Source organism: Heteronotia binoei, chromosome 21 (genome assembly GCF_032191835.1).
Source record: "Heteronotia binoei isolate CCM8104 ecotype False Entrance Well chromosome 21, APGP_CSIRO_Hbin_v1, whole genome shotgun sequence".
NCBI lineage: Eukaryota > Metazoa > Chordata > Lepidosauria > Squamata > Gekkonidae > Heteronotia > Heteronotia binoei.
Window position 1 is genome coordinate 2,621,552 of NC_083243.1, and position 23,420 is coordinate 2,644,971.

At 52.7% G+C, this 23,420-nt stretch overlaps 2 protein-coding genes across 2 annotated transcripts in view; one reads left to right on the plus strand and one right to left on the minus strand.

Moving 5' to 3' along the window:
- Positions 1-1,590: 1,590 nt before the first annotated feature.
- Positions 1,591-11,395, minus strand: FKBP3 (FKBP prolyl isomerase 3). The gene is made up of 7 exons (XM_060262278.1): positions 11,216-11,395; positions 9,557-9,658; positions 8,206-8,313; positions 6,338-6,473; positions 3,074-3,141; positions 2,447-2,544; positions 1,591-1,841 (listed from the first exon to the last, which is right to left on the minus strand). Exons 1-7 carry the CDS (start codon positions 11,315-11,317, stop codon positions 1,787-1,789), a joined length of 669 nt encoding a protein of 222 aa, XP_060118261.1. The 5' UTR covers positions 11,318-11,395; the 3' UTR covers positions 1,591-1,786.
- Positions 11,396-12,215: 820 nt separating this feature from the next.
- Positions 12,216-23,420, plus strand: part of FANCM (FA complementation group M) — a 111,465-nt gene continuing 100,260 nt past the window's right edge. The window contains exons 1-3 of the mRNA XM_060261362.1: positions 12,216-12,624; positions 16,608-16,780; positions 17,434-17,511. Of these exons, the coding sequence (XP_060117345.1) occupies positions 12,216-12,624; positions 16,608-16,780; positions 17,434-17,511 (660 nt within the window). The remainder of the gene's footprint in view (positions 12,625-16,607; positions 16,781-17,433; positions 17,512-23,420) is intronic.

Sequence of the window (23,420 nt, forward strand, 5' to 3'; positions counted from 1 at the left end):
GGTCGGTAAAATGAGTCCCCAGCTTGCTGGGGGAAAAGTATAGATGACTGGGGAAGGCAATGGCAAACCACCCCGTAAAAAATCTGCTGTGAAAACATTGTGAGAGCAACGTCACCCCAGAGTCAGAAACGACTGTTGCTTGCACAGGGGACCTTTCCTTTCCACATATGTTAAGAGCCCCGTGGCACAGAGTGTTAAAGCTGCAGTCCTAAGCTCTGCTCACGACCTGAGTTCGATCCCCAGTGGAAGCTGGGTTCAGGTAGCTAGCTCTGGGTTGACTCAGCCTTCCATCCTTTTGAGGTCAGTCAAACGAGTCCCCAGCTTGCTGGGGGGAAAGTGTAGATGACTGGGGAAGGCAATGGCAAACCACCCCGTAAAAAGTCTGCTGTGAAAACATTGTGAAAGCAACGTCACCCCAGAGTCGGAAACAACTGGTCCTTGCACAGGTGACTGCCTTGACCTTTTTTAGGCTGAGCCCTGCAAAGACAAGCAGAGGCTGGAGAAAGCTGCCCACAACTTTCAGGAACTTAAGTGTCCCTTTTGCATCTGTATTCACTACTCAGGGCAGAAACTGGAGGAGCCCTTTGGAAGGCAGGGTGTGTTACTGAGTTTCCAAACACAACAGTGGCAGCAGGTCTTCGGTGCTGAGGAATCCAGTCTTTGAAGCATCCAGGCTTGCAGTTCCGCTCTCCGTGCAGCGTTTCCTTTTTATTTCCCCTCCTCCCCCCCCCCCACCATGTCCTGTTTTCATTCCCCTCTTGTTAAAACAAGGAGAGAAATGGTGTATTTGGCTCTGCCTCTCGTGACAGCCCTTGCTGCCCCCTCTCAGCGTTCTATAGGTGCCCAGGGACTCAAAAAGGTCAGGGACTCCCTCCCCCAGTTTTACACAATCCTTCACTTTTCCTCTGGTGACGCCATTTCTATGGACACCTTGAGACTCAGCCTGAGCCCGCCTGCAGGGGAAGGCGAAACATCTATCGAATCAATAAATAGATACTGGATTTCTATCTTGCCCTTCGCTCTGAATTTCAGAGCGGTCACAATCTTCTTTGCCTTCCCCACCCTCCCAAACAGACGCCCTGTGAGGTGGGTGGGGCTGAGAGGGCTCTCACAGCAGCTGCCCTTTCAAGGACAGAGTCTCAGAGCGGCCTATGATCTCCTTTATCTTCCTCCCCCACAACAAACACCCTGTGAGATGGGTGGGGCTGAGAGGGCTCTCACAGCAGCTGCTCTTTCAAAGACAGAGGCTCAGAGCAGACTACAATCTCCTTTCCCTTCCTCCCCCACAACAGACACCCTGTGAGGTGGGTGGGGCTGAGAGAGCTCTGACAGCAGCTGCCCTTTCAAGGACAACCTCTGCTAGAGCCATGGCTGACCCAAGGCCATTTCAGCAGCTGCAAGTGGAGGAGTGGGGAATCAAACCCAGTTCTCCCAGATCAGAGTCCACGCACTTAACTACACCACCCTGGCTTTCCAGGCACTTAGAACACAGGCACAAAATGGTGTTCCAGGCACTCAGAGCACACCCTCCCTCTCTTCCCCCCCACGCGGAACAGACCTCAGGAACAGCATCACACCAGACAGCAGAACTTTCCCGCACAGGAGACTTTTTATGACATTCTGTAGAACAGCAAGCAAAGGCAAAATCCCCCCTCCAGGAAGTCTTCAGACTGGCACTAAAGCCACCGGATTGGGGGGGGGGGGCAGGGGGATTACAAGGCCACAATCGTTTCCCCTGGACGTAAACCGTCACGGCTGCCCAGTCTTGGAAGAAGAAAAAGTCCCATCATTCAATATCCACCAATTCAACCTCAAAAAAAAGTTTCGCATTTGGTGGAATCCTGGGGGAGGGGAACAAGTTAAGGAATTTTCCATCTGCACAGCGGGCATCCTTTGTCTCCCCCTGCTCCCCCTAAAGCGAATCACCAACTACCAAGACCCCCCCTTCCCTCCCTGCCCAGGGATGGTTCCTTGGTGCAAAAGGATACCCGCTCACCAACTGAAGAAGAGGTCCCTTCTGAGGGCGCCTTCCCTTCAGAAGACTGCAGATTTATACCCCACACTTCTCTCTGAATCAGACTCAGAGCGGCTTACAATCCCCTATATCTTCTCCCCCCACAACAGAAACCCTGTGAGGTAGGTGGGGCTGAGAGAGCTCTCACAGGAGCTGAGCTGCCCTTTCAAGGACAGATTTTCAGAGCGGCTCACAATCTCCTATATCTTCTCCCCCTACAACAGACACCCTGCGAGGTGGGTGGGGCTTTCAAGGACAGGGACTCCGATAGCTGTGGCTGACCCAAGGCCATTCCAGCAGCTGCCAGTGGAGGAGTTCGCCCAGATGAGAGTCTGCTCACACTTCACCACTGCACCAAACTGGCTCTCACTCCCAGACTCGCGGTTTGGATAAGGACGGCACGCAGGTCGGCAACAAACGTCGTAAGGATACTTGGCATCTGGTTGCCCTTTCTTCCCGTAAGCCCATTCGGGTTCGATTTCCAGGTGAGCCTTCTCCCCTTTGCTCATGGTCAGCAGAGCTTCATCCCACTGGCGGGGGGGGGGGGGGGAGGAGGAAATCACACAATGAGCTTGCGATCAGGGCAGTCCCCCCACCCTCCCTCCCTCCCGGCAGATGGGGCTTTGTGCCAACAAGGGGGCGGAGGAGCGAGGGGCTTCTGCGGCTTCCCAGTTAAGGACGCTTTTTGTCCGAGCTTTGCCGCGGAAGGCCCGAACACCTTCCGCAAGCAGGCCGACACCTTTGTTTCAATCGGGGTTAAGCGGCCTACGGCGCCGTTCCGCAAGCAGCAGAGCGGCTGCTCCGTGCAATGCAGGCAAGAGTTGATTCTAGCACAAGTGTCCACCAGCGAGAGCCAGTTCCCCCGAGTCCTGTCAGCTCCGTTGTAAGGAATGCAGCATGCGGGGCAGTGAAATGCAGCCCGGCCCGAGGGAGGGCCGCAAGGGGCGGAGCGGGGAGGAGTGCAAGCAACAGCTGCCTAGAGAGGGCACGGCCAGCGAGGGAAAGAGCGGAGAGACTGACAGGCGGGCTCCGGCCCCACCTGCCCCGCGGCATACTTACGCCTCGGATCACTTTCCCAACCCCGACTTTGAAGCTCAGCGGCTTCGACGCTTTCTTTTTCTTGGAACCTGGAAAAGAGAGCTGGCTCTTGAGCGTGTCCGCATGAAAGCACGGAGGCTCCTTGCCTAGGGGGTCCTTCTCGCTCCTGCCCCCGCCCACTCACGCTCAAACTGGAAATTCACCAGGTGGCCGGGGCCGAGGGCAGTGGCATTAGAAGCAGGCAGCCATTCCTGGGACTTCCCCTGAAGGCCTCCCCCAGGCTCTCTGCGCCAAAAGCCTACTGCTCCATGAAGGCCCAGCCACCAGCACGGAGCGATTCCATTGGCTGCAGGACTTTTTCTTTTTGTAGCAGGGGCTCCTTTGCCTATTAGGCCACACACCCCTGATGTAGCCAATCCTCCTGGAGCTCGCAGTAGGCCCTGTAAGAAGAGCCCTGCAAGCCCCTGTAGCAGGAACTCCTTTGCATATTAGGCCACACACCCCTGATGCAGCCAATCCTCCTGGAGCTTGCAGTAGACCCTGGACTAAGAGCCCTGCAAGCTCTTGGGGGATTGGCTACATCAAGGAGGTGTGGCCTAATAGGCAAAAGAGCCCCTCCTGCAAAAAAACCCCTGATTTCCTGTATTTGCGTTCAAAAGAAATCCTGATCGGATACTGTTTTTGTAAGCTGGGTGGTACAGACCCACACCTTTGGGGCACTCCCAACTGAAATGCAAGGGAGGGGCAGCACAAACCCCATTCGGCTCAGTGGGTCTTGCCCAGATAGCCAGGCTGACGGTTCTGCTTTCGCTCTGCCCACCACTGATTTTCACAGAGTGGAATTAAAAAAAGGTAAAGGCAGTCCCCTGTGCAAGCACCAGTCGTTTCCAACTCTGGGGTGACGTTGCTTTCACAGCGTTTTCACGGCAGACTTTTTACAGGGTGGTTTGCCATTGCCTTCCCCAGTCATCTACGCTTCCCCCCCAGCAAGCTGGGGACTCACTCTACCGACCTCGGAAGGATGGAAGGCTGAGTCAACCTAGAGCCAGCTACCTGAACCCAGCTTCCACTGAGATTGAATTCAGGTCATGAGCAGAGGGCTCCGACTGCAGTACTGCAGCTTTACCACCCTGCACCATGGGGCAGGGTATTTCAGAGCAAGAAGCCATCTGGGCCGCTTTCCCCACCAGGTGGAGTAAGCAGACGAGCGGAGGTGCCCTTGATCCTGCTTACAGGCCAACCGGATAGGACTTTGGCAAGCCGCAGGGATCAGAGTCAGGTTTCCAGGCACCCTTCCCAGAAGCCAGCCACTCACTCCCCCAAAGATCACCTCCTGAAATAAACAACAGAAGCCTTCCCAGCATTCCTTTCTTTACACTCAGCCACTGCTCCTCTCCCACAGATAAGAGGAGAGAATGCTTAAGGATTGGTTAGTCTTCAGCTCCCCAGTCAGGCCCCAAGAACCAGTTTGGTGTAGCGGTGAAGTGTGCAGACTCTTATCTGGGAGAAGCGGGTTGGATTCCCCACTCCTCCACTTGCAGGTGCTGGAACAGCCTTGGGTCAGCCATAGCTCTCTTATCTGGGAGAACTGGGTTGGATTCCCCACTCCTCCACTTGCAGGTGCTGGAACAGCCTTGGGTCAGACAGAGCTCTCAAAGGAGTTGTCCTTGAAAGGGCAGCTTCTGTCAGAGCTCTCTCAGTCCCATCCACCTCACAGGGTGTCTGTTGTGGGGGAAGGAGATAAAGGAGATAGTGAGCCACTCTGAGACTTGGAGTGGAGGGCGGGGTATAAATCCAATATCTTCTTCTTAAGTGTGCAAACCCTTATCCAGGAAAAGTGGGTTTGATTCCCCACTCCTCCACTTCCAGCAGCTGGAATGGCCTTGGGTCAGCCAGAGCTCTTGCAGGAGTTTTCCGTGAGAGGGCAGCTACTGTGAAAGCTCTCTCAGCCCTATCCACCTCACAGGGTGTCTGTTGTGGGGGAAGGAGATAAAGGAGATAGTGAGCCACTCTGAGATTCGGAGTGGAGGGCGGGGTATAGGGCGGGGTATAAATCCAATATCTTCTTAAGTATGCAAACTCTTATTCGGGAGAAGCGGGTTTGATTCCCCACTTCTCCACTTTCAGCTGCTGGAATGGCCTTGGGTCAGCCGTAGCTCTTGCAGGAGTTGTCCGTGAAAGGGCAGCTGCTGTGAAAGCTCTCTCAGCCCCACCCATCTTACAGGGGTGTCTGTTGTAGGAGAAGGAGATAAAAAAGATTGTGAACCACTCTGAGTGGAGGGCAGTATACAAATATAATGTTTTCTTCAGTGTCTCCAACAAACCCTAGGCAAGAGGTCAAAACGATCAACACGCACATCTTACTAAGTCTCTTGAACTTAAATTATGTGGCCAGAAGAAAATAAGAGAAGTCATGTTGGATCAGGCCAATGGCCCATCCAGTCAAACACTCTGTGTCACACAGTGGCCAATATATGTGTGTGTGCGCATATACACACACATATATATACACACATACATATACATACATACACATGCATGCACGCACACACACACACACACATATATATATATACTGTGGCTAATAGCCACTGATGGACCTCTGCTCCATATTTTTATCCAATCACCTCTTGAAGCTGGCTATGCTTGTAGCTGCCACCACCTCCTGTGGCAGTGAATTCCACATGTTAATCACCCTTTGGGTGAAGAAGTACTTCCTTTTATCCGTTGTAACCTGTCTGCTCAGCAATTTCATCGAATGCCCACGAGTTCTTGTGTTGTGAGAAAGGGAGAAAAGTACTTCTTTCTCTACCTTCTCCATCCCCTGCATAATCTTGTAAAGCTCTATCATGTCACCCCACAGTCGACGTTTCTCCAAGCTAAAGAGTCCCAAGCGTTTCAACCTTTCTTCATAGGGAAAGCGTTCCAGCCCTTTAATCATTCTAGTTGCCCTTTTCTGGACTTTTTCCAATGCTATTATATCCTTTTTGAGGACTCAAGAGCTGGACTCAACTCAGCGCTGAGGAAGACGGCTGGGCTGAGTGGATCCTCGAGGGCAGAAAACCCACGGAGAATGTACTCTAGGTCGCCTCCGCTGGCTCGAGCGAAAGTCACCCAATGGCCGTTGTGCAGCCTGGCAGAATTCCCGTTAACCGCCCAACAGTGTGAGCAGGAGGCTCTCCAGGGGTGATGAGCCCTGACTCCAGCCAGCTCGAGCCTCTCGCCTCCCCACGGCCTTAGCCCCTCCGCCAGCAGGGATGCCAGGGGCAGTCCCCAAACACTCACTGGACTGAATATTCGTATCGAATACCGTTCCATCTTGCAGCTTCCCAGTATACCAGCAGTGGACGACATCGCCCTTTTTGGGAAAGTTGACTTTATCCCCCTTCTTCAGAATGGACTTGGCATATTTGGGGGGGCCCTGGATTGGAAAGAGAGAAGAAACGCAACAGTCACCCTCCTTCTCCAAGGGTCCTCACACACCCTGCCTTCAGCTATGCTGGCACAGCCGTGCTCACAGTTCCCAAATCCCTCTCGCCCCTCTGCAATGCCCCCTTGCCCCCCCCCTCCTCAATAATATCTTCAGGGGTCAATGAAGTCTTGGGAAGAAGAAGAATTGCAAATTTGTACCCCGCCCTTCTCCCTGAATCAGAGACTCAGAGCGGCTCACAATCTCCTATACCTTCTCCCCCCACAACAGACACCCTGGGAGATGGGTGGGGCTGAGAGGGCTCTCACAGAAGAAGCTGCCCTTTCCAGGACAACTCTGTAATAGCTATGGCTGACCCAAGGCCATTCCTGCAGGTGCAAGTGGAGGAGTGGGGAACAAAACCCGGTTCTCCCAGATAAGAGTCCACACACTTAAGAAGACTGCAGATTTATACCCCACCTTTCTCCCTGAATCAGAGTCTCAGAGTGGCTCACAATCTCCTTTACCTTCCTCCCCTGCAACAGACAACCTGTGAGGTGGGTGGGGCTCAGAGGGCTCTCACAGGAGCTGCCCTTTCAAAGACAACCTCTGCCAGAGCTCTGGCTGACCCAAGGCCATTCCTGCAGTGGAGGAGTGGGAAATCAAACCCGGTTCTCCCAGATAAGAGAGCTCTGGCTGACCCAAGGCCATTCCAGCAGCTGCAAGTGGAGGAGTAGGGAATCAAACCGGTTCTCCCAGAGAAGAGATCTCTGGCTGACCCAAGGCCATGCTAGCAGGTGCAAGTGGAGGAGTGGGGAATCAAACCCGGTTCTCTCAGATAAGAGAGCTCTGGCTGACCCAAGGCCATTCCAGCAGGTGCAAGTGGAGGAGTAGGGAATCAAACCCGGTTCTCCCAGAGAAGAGAGCTCTGGCTGACCCAAGGCCATGCTAGCAGGTGCAAGTGGAGGAGTGGGGAATCAAACCCGGTTCTCTCAGATAAGAGAGCTCTGGCTGACCCAAGGCCATTCCAGCAGGTGCAAGTGGAGGAGTGGGGAATCAAACCCGGTTCTCCCAGATAAGAGAGCTCTGGCTGACCCAAGGCCATTCCAGCAGCTGCAAGTGGAGGAGTAGGGAATCAAACCCGTTTCTCCCAGATAAGAGAGCTCTGGATGACCCAAGGCCATGCTAGCAGGTGCAAGTGGAGGAGTGGGGAATCAAACCCGGTTCTCTCAGATAAGAGAGCTCTGGCTGACCCAAGGCCATTCCAGCAGGTGCAAGTGGAGGAGTGGGGAATCAAACCCAGTTCTCCCAGATAAGAGAGCTCTGGCTGACCCAATGCCATTCCAGCAGGTGCAAGTGGAGGAGTGGGGAATCAAACCCGGTTCTCCCAGATAGGAGAGCTCTGGCTGACCCAAGGCCATTCCAGCAGCTGCAAGTGGAGGAGTGGGGAATCAAACCCGGTTCTCTCAGATAAGAGAGCTCTGGCTGACCCAAGGCCATTCCAGCAGGTGCAAGTGGAGGAGTGGGGAATCAAACCCGGTTCTCCCAGATAAGAGAGCTCTGGCTGACCCAAGGCCATTCCAGCAGCTGCAAGTGGAGAAGTGGGGAATCAAACCCGGTTCTCCCAGATAAGAGAGCTCTGACTGACGCAAGGTCATTCCAGCAGGTGCAAGTGGAGGAGTGGGGAATCAAACCTGGTTCTCCCAGATAAGAGTCCGCGCACTTCGCCAATACACCAACCTACCTCACTCACCGCTTCCTCGGGCTTTGTTTCTTTGGGCTTTTCTTCCTCAATCTTGACATTTTTGACCTGCTCCGCCACGTCTTCTGCACTCTCCGTGCCCTTAAAGCTCTACAAAGAAAATAACTGATCGGTGAGACGGTGAAAAACTCCAGATAGTACAGAATGCCACCTCCTGACGGCACCTGGGTTTTAGCCACTGTGTGACACAGAGGATGCGTTCACACGCAACAAATAATGCATTCCGCAACCGGATTTTCAGTGTGTAAGAATAGCAAAATCCACTTGCCAACAGTCACCCTGCGGAAGCATCTAGAGTGTCGGACTGAATGGGCCACTGGTGAGACTTCTGTTGATGATGATACTGGATTTATATCCCGCCCTATATTCTGAATCTGAGTCCCAGAGTGGCTCACAATCTCCTTCCTCCTCCACAATAGACAACCTGTGAGCCCCCTGGCCGGCACCAAGAGGGGTGCTGGTGGATGCTATGCTGCCCAAGGGCCCCACACAGGCAACAGAAGCAGTCGGGCCTCTTGGGGGCCCTTTCACTGGTGCCGGGGCCTGCTTCTGCCCCCAGCCCCGGGCGCTATTTTAGTGGCGGGAACGGAGGCCAGTGGTGAGAACGATTCTCCCTGCCGCTCTCACCGCCGCCTTCTCTTCCTGCCACTAAAACAGCGGGTTGGGTCGGGGGCAGAAGCAGCTCCCAACCCTTCCCACAAGTTAAAGGGTCAGATCAGCTGGGGGCTGCTTCTGCTCCTGCCCGACAGCTATTTTAGTAGTGGGAAGGTGAGAGCGGCAGGGAAAATTGCTCTCACCACCGGCCTCCATTCTTGCCACTAAAATAGCACACTGGGCGGGGGCAGAAGCAGCCCCCTGCACCAGTTAAAGGGCCCGTGCGGATCAGCTACTTCCTCCGGCTCCGCGCTCTATTTTAGTGTCGGCTAGAGAAGAAAAGCCAGCAAGAGAGCAGATTTTGCTGCTGCCCTCCCTTCCTTGCACTAAAATAGTGTGCGGGGATGGGGGCAGAAGCAGCCCCCAGCCTCTCGCACTAGTTAAAGGGACCGTCAATCAGCTGATCGACGGTCCCTTTAACTGGTGTGGGAGGCTGGGGGCTGCTTCTGCCCCTGTCCCCGCACACTATTTTAGGGGCAGGGAAGGGAGAGCAGCAGCAGGCGGGAGGGAGGAAGGAGAGGAAAGGTTGTGTGGGGTGCTGGGGGGTATGAGTGCCCCCCCGACAAATTTAAATGCCCCCCGACCTTCCATATTCTGGCTACGGCCCTGGCCCCACACCGGGGACACCTGCAAGACCGTACAGGAAACGTGCAAGTGGTGTGCAGCAAAGCGGACCCACCTGTGTTTCAAAGAGCTGGTTGTAAGCGGTAATTAGCTGTTCCTTGCTGGCTGTCTTGGCCACGTTCTTTACCTGCCCGAGCAACTTGTGCTGTGCGAGGAACTGAAAACAAGATCCAAAGAGTGAGATCAACCCGCTGCCCCGAAACGCAAGCGAAAGAGCCAGGGTCCGGCAGCCCCTTCGAGACTAACACAATTCGTGGCAGGAGAGGAGCTTTTGTGAGACTCGGCTCACACTTCAGGCGCAGCTAGAACGGGAGTCCAACTGACAACGACGACGGTCATTCGGCATCTGAAATCATTCCACTCCCCAAGATATAAGGACAGAGGGACTCACATCCTAGCCAGATAGATCCAAGCGAGCAGCCGTGTTGTTCTGAAGCAGTTGAACAAAGCAGGAGTCAATTTGCACCTTGAAGACCAACAACGCTTAACTTTGCTGGTCTTAAAGGTAGACTTGACTCCTGCTTTGTTCACATTCTAGCTGTATCGGAAGAAGTGAACAGTGAACTCACGAACACGCCTCCCCTGCCACAAATTGTGTTAAGTGAGTGCTGCTGAACTCTGGCTCTTTTCTGCTGCTTAAGACAGACTGACGCCAGGGTTCCCTCTAAGCTGAGTTAGTGTGAGCGAGCTCATGTTTTTTTAGCCTCCGGCTCACACCTTTTCGTCTTAGCTCAGGAAGGACAGCTGCAGAGCAAACTAACTGACGCAGCAGCTCACAACTTCCATGCCAGGAGCTCACAAAGCAGACTTTTTGCTCATAAGACTCCACAGCTTAGAGGGAGCGTTGCCTGTGAGGCAAGTGAGGCTGAGAGAGCTCTCCCAGAAGCTGCCTTTCCAAGGACAACTCGGTGAGAGTTATGGCTGACCCAGGGCCATTCCAGCAGCTGACGCAGCTTCTCGTCTTAAACAGAAAGCTGTCTGCAAAGCCATGCAGGGACGCAAGGCAGCAGCTGCATCCACAGGTCCTTGCAAACCTTGGCTTGCCCATGAGAACAAAGACCCACCCACCCCCTGTGCATGCGTGTGCATTCCCCCGCCCACGCTTAGCATGCAGCCGAAGCCCAGGATCGCAGTCCACTCAGCAGTCACGTCTGAATGCACACAGGCCCCAGCCCTAAATTTGGATCCCCGTCCAGGTTTCTGTCCAGCGGCTCCTCAAAATGGGGACAGGATTCGGAACCCCCCAAAAATAAAGAAGCCCCGGGAGGCCGCGAAGGAAAGGAGATGCAGATGTGTGCATGCAGGGGAAGGGATAAGGGAAGCGCGCAGGGTTGCCAACTCTGGTCTGGAGGAACTCCTGGAGATTTGGGGACACTGTTTGCAGAGGAGAAAATCCGAGGAGGGACTTCACTTAGAACAGGGGTGGCCAACGGTAGCTCTCCAGATGTCTTTTGCCTACAACTCCCATCAGCCCCAGCCAGCATGGCCAATGGCTGAGACTGATGGGAGTTGTAGGCAAAAAACATCTGGAGAGCTACCGTTGGCCACCCCTGAGTTAGAATATCTGCCATGGCGCCGAGTCTGTCCTCCAGGGGACTGGATCTCCGCAGCCTGGAGATCAGGTGAAATCCCGGGGGATCTCCAGCCCCCGCCTGGAGATTGGCAACCCCCTGCGCCCGGCCTCGCCCGCGTTGGCCCCGCCTTCCCTCCGCACCCCGTGGGCCGCCTGCTGCTGCAGGAACTGGATGATCTCCCTCTTGGGCAGCGCTTCGCTCCGCAGCTCCTCCACGCTCCAGGGCCGCGCGGGGGCCGCCATGGCATCGCCACACGAGATCCCCTCGCGCCCCGCGGCCTACATCCCCCAGCGGCCCCCGCGCGCTCCCTGCCGTAGCGCGCCGTCCCCTGAATCCTGCGTTGCATGCTGGGTAGCGTAGTCCCCTGCCGGAAGCAGTGCATGCTGGGTAATGTGGTCTGCAGGGGCCTTGCTTTTCCCACCGCTCTTAAAATGGTGTTGTGGGGCGGAGCTTCCTGTAAAGAAAAGGCCCTTCTTGCACCCCAGGTGAGCTTAAAAGAGTACAAGGGCTGCACCTAGCTGCTCTCCGCACAGCACTTTGGGAAACGTAGTCCTTCCCCGTGAGGTCGCTGTCAGGCGTCTCGGGGAGGGCACGTGACAGCACCTGTTTCTCCAGCAGGCCAATCAGGGCTCGACGGGGTGGGGGGCTCGGACGGCGGGCGTTGATTGGAGGCACGCCCCCCGACGTCTGAGGGGCGAGCCAATGAGGGCTCGACGGGGGGGGGGGCTCGGACCGCTAGCGTTGATTGGAGGCGCGCCCTCGTGACGGCTAAGGGGCGAGCCAATGAGGTCTCGAAGGGGGGGTTCGGGCGGCGGGCGTTGATTGGAGGCGCGCCCCCGTGACGGCTGAGGGGTGAACCAATGAGGACTCGACGGGGGCTCGGACGGCGAGCGTTGATTGGAGGCGAACCCCCGGACGGCTGAGGGCGAACCAATGAGGACTCGACGGGGGCTCGGACGGCGGGCGTTGATTGGAGACGCGCTCCTGTGACGGCTAAGGGGCGAGCCAGTGACGGTTCGACGGGGGCTCGGACGGCGAGCGTTGATTGGAGGCGCGCCTCGTGACGGCTAAGGGGCGAGCCAATGAGGGCGCGGCGCGGGGCATTCAATGGCGGCGGTTGGGCGCCCGTGAGGGAAGGCGATGCGGCGGCAGGCGACGCTCTTCCAGGCCTGGGGCGCCCGGCCGACCCCGAGGCGGGACGCGGAGGACGACGACGAGAGTGCGGCGGCGTGGGCCTCGTCGTGGCCGGGGGGGTTCGTGGGCGGCCCTGCGGGCGAGCTGTGGCTCTTCCCGGCGGGCGCGGGGCTGGAGGAGCGGCGCTACCAGGTGCGGGCGGCGCGGGCGGCGCTGGAGAGCAACACGCTGCTGTGCCTCCCCACCGGGCTGGGCAAGACGCTGGTGGCCGCCGTGGTGCTCCACAACTTCTACCGCTGGTTCCCCGCCGGCCGCGCCCTCTTCCTCGCCCCCACCAAGCCCCTCGTCGCCCAGCAGAAGGACGCCTGCGCGCGCCTCCTCGCCATCCCGCCCCGCCACATGGCCCAGATCACCGGTGCGTCCGGCTCCGCAGCTGCGGGGCTTTGGGGGCGGGGCCGGGAGCAAGGGCGTGGCAACCATCGTTGAACTGCAAAGGGAGTTCTGGCCATCGCATTGAAAGGGACCACCGCACACCTTTTCAATGCCTTCCCCTCCTTGGGAAATAATGAATAGAGTTGCCAGGTTCAGTTCGAGAAATAGCTGGGGACTTTGGGGGTGGAGCCAGGAGACTTTGGGGGTGGAGCTGGGGACTTTGGGGGTGGAACCAGGAGACCTTGGGGGCAGAGCCAGGAACAAGGGTGTGACAAGCATAATTGAACTCCAAAGGGAGTTTTGGCCATCACATTTAAACAGACCGCACACCTTTTAATGCCTTTCTTCCATTTGGAATAATGAAGGATAGGGGCACCTTCTTTAGGGGCTCATAGAATTGGACCACCTGCTCCAATCCTTTTGAAACTTGGAGGGTATTTTGGGGAGAGCCACCAGATGTTATGCTGAAAATTTGGTGCCTCTACTTCAAAAAACAGCTCCCCCGGATACCCACAGATCAGTACTCCTTTATACCCTATAAGAATCAGTCTCCATAGGGAATAATGGAGTGCCCAGCAGACATTTCCATCCCTCTCCTGCTTTCTGATGACCCTGAAGTGGGGGGGAGGGCCTCCAAATCAGGGGATCCCCTGCCCCCACCTGGGCACTGGCAACCCTATCCCCTTCACACGTTCCCCTCTCCTGCAAACTGACATCCAGGGGTGCCCATGATGGGCAGTGCCAGGGGTGGCCAAATTTGCTTAATAAATGCTAGATCAGGGGTGGCCAAACTGCGGCTCAGGAGCCATGTGTGGTTTGGATAATACATTTAAAATAAAAGTTGCTTTCTTTCCACCTCTCCCCCCCATCTATTTGCTTTCCTTCCTTCTGGCTCTCCAGCATCTGACGTTCATATATTTCAGCTCTCAAACATACTTGCGATGGGTAGTGGAAGAGGTGGCCAGACTGGCTTAATGATGCTAGATGACGTTCATGACACCCGGTGATGCTCGTGATGGGTAGTGGAAGGGGTGGCCAGACCGGCTTAACGATACTAGAGCCACAACGAAGGAAGGAAAACAAATAGATGGGGAGGGAGGAAGAGGTGGAAAGAAAGCAACTTTAAGTAAAAAATGCATTCTCCGAGCCACCATCTGGCTTGGCTTAGCAGGCACAGCAGACACAGCAGTTACCTCTATCTTAGTTAGGCAGTTGCCTGGGTTATTCCCTATAATTAAGTGCTATGAAGTCACTGACTTCTGACAGCCACTCGGGTTTTCAAAGCAAGAGCTGACCATAGTGGGTTCCACATCTTTGCTTAACCCTGGCCTTTCTTAGTGGTCTCCTATCCTAATAATGACCATGACCAACCCTGCTTATGGTTCAGCCTCTGATGATCTCTCAGTAGTCTGACTCTGGGCTATTCAGACTTCTCATGTTTGTTTAGAGCCAGTTTGGCATAGTGATTAAGTGTTCGGACTCTTATCCGGGAGAACCAGGTTTGATTCCCCACTCCTCCACTTGCACCTGCTGGAATGGCCTTGGGTCAGCCGTAGCTCTCTTATCTGGAAGAACCGGGTTTGATTTCCCATTCCTCCACTTGCAGCTGCTGGAATGGCCTTGGGTCAGCCGTAGCTCTTTTATCTGGAAGAACTGGGTTTGATTCCCCACTCCTCCACTTGCAGCTGCTGGAATGGCCTTGGGTCAGCCAGAGCTCTCTTATCTGGGAGAACCCGGTTTGATTCCCCACTCCTCCCCTTGCAGATGCTGGAATGGCCTTGGGTCAGCCATAGCTCTCTTATCTGGGAGAACCGGGTTTGATTCCCAACTGCTCCACCTGCACCTGCTGGAATGGCCTTGGGTCAGCCATAGCTCTTGTAGGAATTGTCCTTGAAAGGGCAGCTTCTGGGAGAGCTCTCTCAGCCCCACCTTCCTCACAGGGTGTCTGTTGTGGGGGAGGAAGTTAAAGGAGATTGTGACCACTCTGAGATTCAGAGTATAGGGTGGGATATAAATCCAGTATTTTCTTCATACTGGAATGCTATTTGAATGAGTCTAGACATGTTGGACTTGCATTTGGGATACTTGACTTGATTCAGTTTTCCCCCCCCTTCATTGTCCAAAGCAGCAAGTAAAACTCAAAATCAAGTAGGATATTTTTGATATAAAGAAACAAGCAGTGAATAAGAGAGAGAGGTTCTATTCCCATCGAGCCTGAAGGCTTGCTAAAATAGAAGGGTTATAACAGGGGTGGCCAAACTGTGGCTCGGGAGCCGCATTTGACTCTTTGACACATACTGTGTGGCTCTTGAAGCCCCAACCACCCCATCTGCCAACTTGGAGAAGGCATTTCTCTCTTTAAATCAAGTCAACTGGCAGCTTGGGGAATGTATTTAAAGTTAAAGTTGCTTTCTTTCCACCTCTTTCCTCCATCTATTTGCCTTCCTTCCTTCTCTTGAAGATCTGACGTTCATGTCTTGCGGCTCTCAAACATCTGACATCTATGTGGCTCTTATGTTAAGCAAGTTTGGCCACCCCTGGGTTATAAAAATCAGAGAATCCTGAAAAAGGAAGTTCCAGAGTCTGGGAGCTGCTGGAATGGAATGTTTGTGGTAGGTAGGTGGTTTGGTTTAATTGGTGGGCACTCCTCATGAGCATCCCATCCCCTGGTTTGTTTGTCCATAAAGATCAGCACTGGCATTTGGAAAGGAACTGAGAGCCAGCCATTGAAGATTACCCCATTTTAGAGTTATGCGATCTGAGAAACGAACCCCGGTTGCTGTGTTTTAAGCCACCTAAAGTTTCCAAGTATTAAGAACATAAGAGAAGCCATGTTGGATCAGGCCAACGGCAACACTCTGTGTCACACAGTGGCAAAAATTTTTATATATACACACACACTGTGGCTAATAGCCACTGATGGACCTGTGCTCCATATTTTTATCTAAACCCTTCTTGAAGGTGGATATACTTGTGGCCGCCACCACCTCCTGTGGCAGTGAATTCCACACGTTAATCACCCTTTGGGTGAAGAAGTACTTCCTTTTATCCGTTTTAACCTGTCTGCTCAGCAATTTAATCAAATGCCCACGAGTTCTTGTATTGTGAGAAAGGGAGAAAAGTACTTCTTTCTCCACTTTCTCCATCCCATGCATTATCTTGTAAACCTCTATCATGTCACCCCGCAGTCGACGTTTCTCCAAGCTAAAGAGTCCCAAGCGTTTCAACCTTTCTTCATAGGGAAAGTGCTCCAGCCCTTTAATCATTCTAGTTGCCCTTTTCTGGACTTTCTCTAATGCTATAATATCCTTTTTGAGGTGCGGCGACCAGAACTGCACACAGTACTCCAAATGAGACCGCACCATCGATTTATACAGGGGCATTATGATACTGGCTGATTTGTTTTCAATTCCTGTTTTCAATTCCCTTTCTTTGAAGGCAGCCCTATGCAACAAGTTATGCTAAGTCGGTGCGGTTGGAATGGGGTCTTGCACAGCAATGGCAAGATCAGAGACTCACAGGATAGCCTTGAGAAGAGTAATATCCCTGTTGTTGTGACCTGCCTCACAAGGGTGATTGCGTGAGCAGGTGGTTTTGATTGTACATCAGCTTGAGCACTTGGGTAAGATAGCAGTTAACTGATACAAATTACGGTATTTCTGAAGTGTCTTAGGCTGCAGTTCAATCAAATGCCCTGAGTTGGAACTTGACACCACTGATGGTTGCTAGAAACGCCTCCAAAATTCTCTGTCTCCTAACGTCTGTGCCTTTCTGCCCTTAAATGAAAAATGAATGCTGTAACTATGACTGGTCATGTTTTGCTGTCTATCCCAGGGTGCTGGTTTTTTTAACCTAGGAAATGATGTTTGGCCAGATATGAAGGGACAGCTCAGCGTTTAAAGCAATAATCTGATCTAAACGGTTAGGTACTTTTGGAGGCTGCACTAATGGCTGCTTATGTTCCAGGAGGTACGCAAGTTGTCGATCGGAAAGAGATGTGGCAGAACAAGAGGGTCTTCTTCCTCACTCCCCAAATCTTGGTTAATGATCTTTCCCGTGGGATCTGCCCTGCAGCGGAAGTCAAGTGCCTGGTTATTGACGAGGCCCACAAAGCACTTGGAAATCATGCCTACTGTCAGGTACTGTGAACTGTGTAGAACTTAATGCCGTGTCTCTGTCTTGTTGAAGAGATTTTCTTTTTCTCTCAAGCTCTTGATTTCTTGAAGTCATGCTTTTAAAAAGAAGCAGCAGAAGGGTTGGTTTCTGTACCCTGCTTTTGTTTAGAGCCAGTCTGGTGCAGTGGTTAAGCATGTGGAATCTAATCCGGGAGAACTGGGTTTGATTCCTCAGCTCCTCCACATTCAGCTGCTGGTGTGACCTTGGGTCAGTCACAGTTCTTGAAAGAGCTGCTCTCGTAGCCCCGCCTCAAAGGGTGTCTTTTGTGGGGAGAGGAAGGGAAAGGAGATTCAGGGTTGCCACAGGAAAGGGTATAACTTTTTAGGATAAAAGCACCTCTATTAACATCTTAGAGAGTGTAACAATATTCAACTGTGACTACAAGTTTATTTAACCACAAAATGGTTTAAAGGGTTAAATAATAATTTTTTTAAAAAAAAATTTTTTTACTGTTATAACCCTCAAGTCATCAAATTTTAACATGCAGATTATTTGTGGGACTTTTTATAAGGTACTTTTAAGGTTGTTCTAGAGATGACTAAAATGTTCTGGTCAATGACTGTAACAATCAACTGAACTGTAACAATCAACTGAACATTTCCCCCTCCCCCTTTAGGTTGTGAAAGAATTATGCAAATATACCCAACAGTTCCGTATTCTGGCTCTAAGCGCCACCCCGGGAAGTGACTTGAAGGTAAGCAGAGAACTCCTTGGCTGAAGGGGCTTCTCTTGACTGTCTTTTCCCCATCCCGTTTATCTTTTTATTTCCATTCATCAGGTCTCTACAGCCAACATGGAGGTATTTCAGTAGGTTCAGTAGCTTTTGCCTCCTCCTTCTCCTCATCGGCATTGCAGCCAAATCTTCCCTGGGGCCACTGCAGAGAGTAACAGGGCAGCTAGAAGGGTGCTGATCTTCCTTTTAATATTAACTTCTATAAAATATATATTTATTTGGGCAATTTCTATTCTGCTCTTTCCCAAAATGGGCTCAGGGCAGATCACAACATTCTAAAAACAATATAAAACAACAGTTAAAACCAAAGAGAGAAAGAAGTCCTTTTCTCCCTTTCTCACAATACAAGAACTCGTGGGCATTCAATGAAATTGCTGAGCAGTCAGGTTAGAACGGATAAAAGGAAGTACTTCTTCACCCAAAGGGTGATTAACATGTGGAATTCACTGCCACAGGAGGTGGTGGTAGCCACAAGCATGACCACCTTCAAGAGGGGTTTAGATAAAAAAATGGAGCAGAGGTCCATCAGTGGCTATTAGCCACAGCTTATCTTTGTAACTCTTTGTCTGGGGCAGTGATGTTCTGTATTCTGGTGCTTGGAGGGGCACAGTGGAAGGGCTTCTAACCCCACTGGTGGACCTCTAGATGGCACTTGGGTGTTTTTTGGCCACAGTGTGACACAGAGCGTTGGACTGGATGGGCCATTGGCCTGATCCAACATGGCTTCTCTTATGTGACACAGAGTGTTGGACTGGATGGGCCATTGACCTGATCCAACAAGGCTTCTCTTATGTTCTTATGTGACACAGAGTGCTGGACTGGATGGGCCATTGGCCTGATCCAACATGGCTTCTCTTATGTTCTTATGTGACACAGAGCGTTGGACTGGATGGGCCATTGGCCTGATCCAATATGGCTTCTCTTATGTTCTTATGTGACACAAAGCGTTGGACTGGATGGGCCATTGGCCTGATCCAATATGGCTTCTCTTATGTTCTTATGTGACACAGAGTGTTGGATTGGATGGGCCACTGGCCTGATCCAACAGGGCTTCTCTTATGTTCTTATGTGACACAGAGTGTTGGACTGGATAGGCCATTGGCCTGATCCAACAGGGCTTCTCTTATGTTCTTATGTGACACAGAGTGTTGGACTGGAGGGGCCATTGGCCTGATCCAACAGGGCTTCTCTTATGTGACACAGAGTGTTGGACTGGATGGGCCATTGGCCTGATCCAACAGGGCTTCTCTTATGTTCTTATGTGACACAGAGTGTTGGACTGGATGGGCCATTGGCCTGATCCAACAGGGCTTCTCTTATGTTCTTATGTGACACAGAGTGTTGGACTGGATGGGCCAGTGGCCTGATCCAACAGGGCTTCTCTTATGTTTTTAAATCAATGTAACAAGACAATTTGATAGATCACATATGCTATAAATATGTAATGTAATGTAAAATTTTATTTGTATCCCGCCCTCCCCCGCCGAAGCAGGCTCAGGGCGGCTAACAACATTTAAGGTGAACAACACAATAATAAAACAATAAATTAATATTAAATTCACATTAAAACCAATCAATGATAGCACCTCAGTTGGGCACACGTTATATAAACTGAACGTCTAAAACAGTAGATAGAGTAAAATTCATATTACAGCAGAGATGGTTCCGTAGCATAGGGCCAGCCGATGGCGTAGGACGCCCGCTGCCTCAACCAAAGGCCTGGCGGAATAGCTTCGTCTTGCAGGCCCTACGGAAAGGCGGCAATTCAGTGAGGGCCCAGATTTCTAAAGGGAACTGATTCCACCAGGCCGGGGCCAAGGCTGAAAAGGCCCTGCTTGAGACAAGTCAGCTGTCCTTTGGGCCAAGGACGGTCAGCGGATCGTAGTGATCTCCGGGGCGCATCTGGGGAGAACACAGATATGTCAATCCTAGGCCATGTAAGGCTTTAAAAATCAGAACTAAAACCGTGAAACGCAGCGTAAGCCACCTTGCAGACTTTGGGAGCAGAGGCGCAGATATAAAACCCCCCACCAAAGAACAGTTTCCTAAACATACAGATTAGAAATTGATAGATTCAAGTTCAGCAGCACCTTAAGAGACCCGCAAGATTTTTGGCATGTAAGCTTTCAAGAGCGGCAGCTCTCTTCCTCAGTATCCGGCCGCCACCCTCTGAAACGTGTAAACCGAAGGGCAGCAGCAGCAGCACTAAAACACAATAAAGCCTAGTGCTTCCGAAGGAAGGCCTGTCCCTGGGCACCAACTAGGGTCCTCGGGCAGCCATCTGGTCGTTATCCCACCACTTAAGGTGGCCCATTTAGCACCAGCCAGAGCCCAGGCCTTGTCCACTCTGGCTCTGCGAGAAGGCACGAAGCCTATATGGCTTGGAACCAGCATGCTTGAAGGACGGCCTACCCGCTTCTGAAGCCCTGTGACCTCTGCGGTCCCATTTGGAGGTCTAGCTTCAGGTGTCCTGGAAAACTGGGCTAGAACTAATAAAATGAATTTTAACAGGGATGAATGTAAAGTTCTGCATTGAGGTAGGAAAAATCCAACACATGGTCATAGGATGGGGGGAGACTTGTCCTGGCAGTAGTCTATGCGAAAAGGATCTCGGGGTCTTAGTGGACCATACGCTGAACTAGAGTCAGCAGTGTGATGCGGTGGCTAAAAAGGCAAATGCAATTTTGGGCTGTATCAACAGAAGTATAGTATCCAGATCACGTGAAGTGATGGTATCGCTTTACTCTGGTCTGGTAAGACCTCACTTGGAGTACTGTGTTCAGTTTTGAGCACCACATTTTAAGAAGGATCTAGACAAGCTGGAACGGGTCCAGAGGAGGGCGACAAAGATGGTGAGAGATCTGGAGACCAAGTCCTATGAGGAAAGGTTGAAGGAGCTGGGGATGTTTAGCCTGGAGAGGAGGCAGCTGAGAGGTGATAGGATCACCATCTTCAAGTCCCTTAAGGGCTGTCATATAGAGGTTGGTGTGGAATTGTTTTCCGTGGCCCCGGAAGGTAGGACCAGAACCAATGAGTTGAAATTAAATCAAAAGAATTTCCAGCTCAACTTTTGGAAGAACCTCCTGACTGTTAGAGTGGTTCCTCAATGGAACAGGCTTCCTCGGGAGGTGGTGGGCTCTCCTTCCTTGGAGGTTTTTCAACAGAGGCTAGTTGGCCATCTGACACCAATGAAGATCCTGTGAATTTAGGGGAAGGTATTTTTGAGTTTCCTTCATTGTGCAGGGGGTTGGACTAGATGACCCTGGAGATCCCTTCCAACTCTAGGATTTTGATTCTGTGATTAGGTGGGGGCAACGCAGGGGAAGGTCTTCTCAGTAGTGGCACCAGAACTCTGGGGCTCTATTGACAGGGATGTTTTCCATTCTCCTTCTGTTGGCTGTCTTTCACAAGTGAGTGAATACTGTGTTTTGTTTGGGGTTCCCTTCGTGATCTCTCTTTCCTGTCCTATGTTCTAAATCTCACCTTTAATTTGGGTTTGAGTTTGGTTTTAATTTTTTTTTTGTCTTGATGTTTTTAAAGACGTGTTTTATTATGCACATCCATAATCTGTTAGGTGTCTTAATAGAGCAGATGATGACAGAAAAGTGGAATATAAATTTTATTTTGGGGGGAGGGGATTAAAAATGGTATCTGAACTGCAGCCTCACTATAGTGATCAATTTAGCATCATGGCTGAGCAGCAGAGGAAGGCTGTGTTTTACGGCTGTCCTCTGTCATGAACTTGCTATTCTCTCCAGCTTAGATGCTCCCAGGTCATGTCCCATTATGGTGGAATGCTGCGGTTCTGTTCTGCTAATAGTAGCCCATTTCTCCTGCATGAAGAACCCATTGGAGAGCCAGTTTGGTGTAGTGGTGAAGTGTGCGAACTCTTATCTGGGACAACCGGGTTTGATTCCCCACTCCTCCACTTGCAGCTGCAGGAGTGGCCTTGGGTCAGCCAGAGCTCTCTTCTCTGGGAGAACCGGGCTTGATTCCCCACTCCTCCACTTGCAGCTGCTGGAGTGGCCTTGGGTCAGCCAGAGCTCTCTTCTCTGGGAGAACCGGGCTTGATTCCCCACTCCTCCACTTGCAGCTGCAGGAGTGGCCTTGGGTCAGCCAGAGCTCTCTTCTCTGGGAGAACCGGGCTTGATTCCCCACTCCTCCACTTGCAGCTGCAGGAGTGGCCTTGGGTCAGCCAGAGCTCTCTTCTCTGGGAGAACCGGGCTTGATTCCCCACTCCTCCACTTGCAGCTGCTGGAATGGCCTTGGGTCAGCCAGAGCTCTCTTAACTGGGAGAACCGGGTTTGATTCCCCACTCCTCCACTTGCACCTGCTGGAATGGCCTTGGGTCAGCCAGAGCTCTCCTTTCTGGGAGAACCGGGTTGGATTCCCCACTCCTCCACTTGCACCTGCTGGAATGGCCTCGGGTCAGCCAGAGCTCTCCTTTCTGGGAGAACCGGGTTGGATTCCCCACTCCTCCACTCGCAGCTCCTGGAATGGCCTCGGGTCAGCCAGAGCTCTCCTTTCTGGGAGAACCGGGTTGGATTCCCCACTCCTCCACTTGCAGCTACTGGAATGGCCTTGGGTCAGCCAGAGCTCTCTTCTCTGGGAGAACCGGGTTGCATTCCCCACTCCTCCACTTGCAGCTACTGGAGTGGCCTTGGGTCAGCCAGAGCTCTCTTCTCTGGGAGAACCGGGCTTGATTCCCCACTCCTCCACTTGCAGCTGTTGGAATGGCCTTGGGTCAGCCAGAGCTCTCTTATCTGGGAGAACCGGGTTTGATTCCCCACTCCTCCACTTGCACCTGCTGGAATGGCCTTGGGTCAGCCAGAGCTCTCCTTTCTGGGAGAACCGGGTTGGATTCCCCACTCCTCCACTTGCAGCTGCTGGAATGGCCTTGGGTCAGCCAGAGCTCTCTTATCTGGGAGAACCGGGTTGGATTCCCCACTCCTCCACTTGCACCTGCTGGAATGGCCTTGGGTCAGCCAGAGCTCTCTTATCTGGGAGAACCGGGTTGGATTCCCCACTCCTCCACTTGCACCTGCTGGAATGGCCTTAGGTCAGCCAGAGCTCTCTTATCTGGGAGAACCGGGTTTGATTCCCCACTCCTCCACTTGCACCTGCTGGGATGGTCTTGGTTCAGCCACAGCTCTCTTATCTGGGAGAACTGGGTTTGATTCCCCCCTCCTCCACTTGCAATTGCTGGAATGATCTTGGGTCAGCCATAGCTCTCTTATCTGGGAGAACCGGGTTTGATTCCTCACTCCTCCACTTGCACCTGCTGGAATGGCCTTGGGTCAGCCATAGCTCTGGCAGAGGTTGTCCTTGAAAGGGCAGCTGCTGTGAGAGCCTTTTCCAGCCCCACCCACCTCACAGGGTGCCTGTTGTTGGGGGAGGAAAGGAAAGGAGATTGTGAGCTGCTCTGAGACTCTGTCCTTGAAAGGGCAGCTGCTGTGAGAGCCCTCTCCAGCCCCACTCACCTCACAGGGTTTCTGTTGTGGGGGAGGAAAGGAAAGGAGATTGTAGGCCACTCTGAGACTCTGTCCTTGAAAGGGCAGCTGCTGTGAGAGCCCTCTCCAGCCCCACCCACCTCACAGGGTGTCTGTTGTGGGGGAGGAAGGGAAAGGAGATTGTAGGCCGCTCTGAGACTCTGTCCTTGAAAGGGCAGCTGCTGTGAGAGCCCTCTCAGCCCCACCCAACTCATAGAGAGTCTTCTATGGGGGAGGAAGGGAAAGGAGATTGTGGGCCACTCTGAGACTCTGTCCTTGAAAGGGCAGCTGCTGTGAAAGCCCTCTCCAGCCCCACCCACCTCACAGGGTGTCTGTTGTGGGGGAGGAAGGGAAAGGAGATTGTGAGCCGCTCTGAGACTC

Excerpts from the sequence above, each read along its gene's own strand:
- FKBP3 (XM_060262278.1), bottom strand. The coding sequence starts at position 11,317 with ATGGCGGCCCCCGCGCGGCCCTGGAGCGTGGAGGAGCTGCGGAGCGAA. Across the intron at positions 6,474-8,205 it reads CCGAGGAAGCGGTGAGTGAG|GGCCCCCCCAAATATGCCAA; the intron begins GTAGGTTGGTGT and ends TTTCCAATCCAG. Across the intron at positions 2,545-3,073 it reads TTGGGAAAGTGATCCGAGGC|TGGGATGAAGCTCTGCTGAC; the intron begins GTAAGTATGCCG and ends CCCCCCCGCCAG.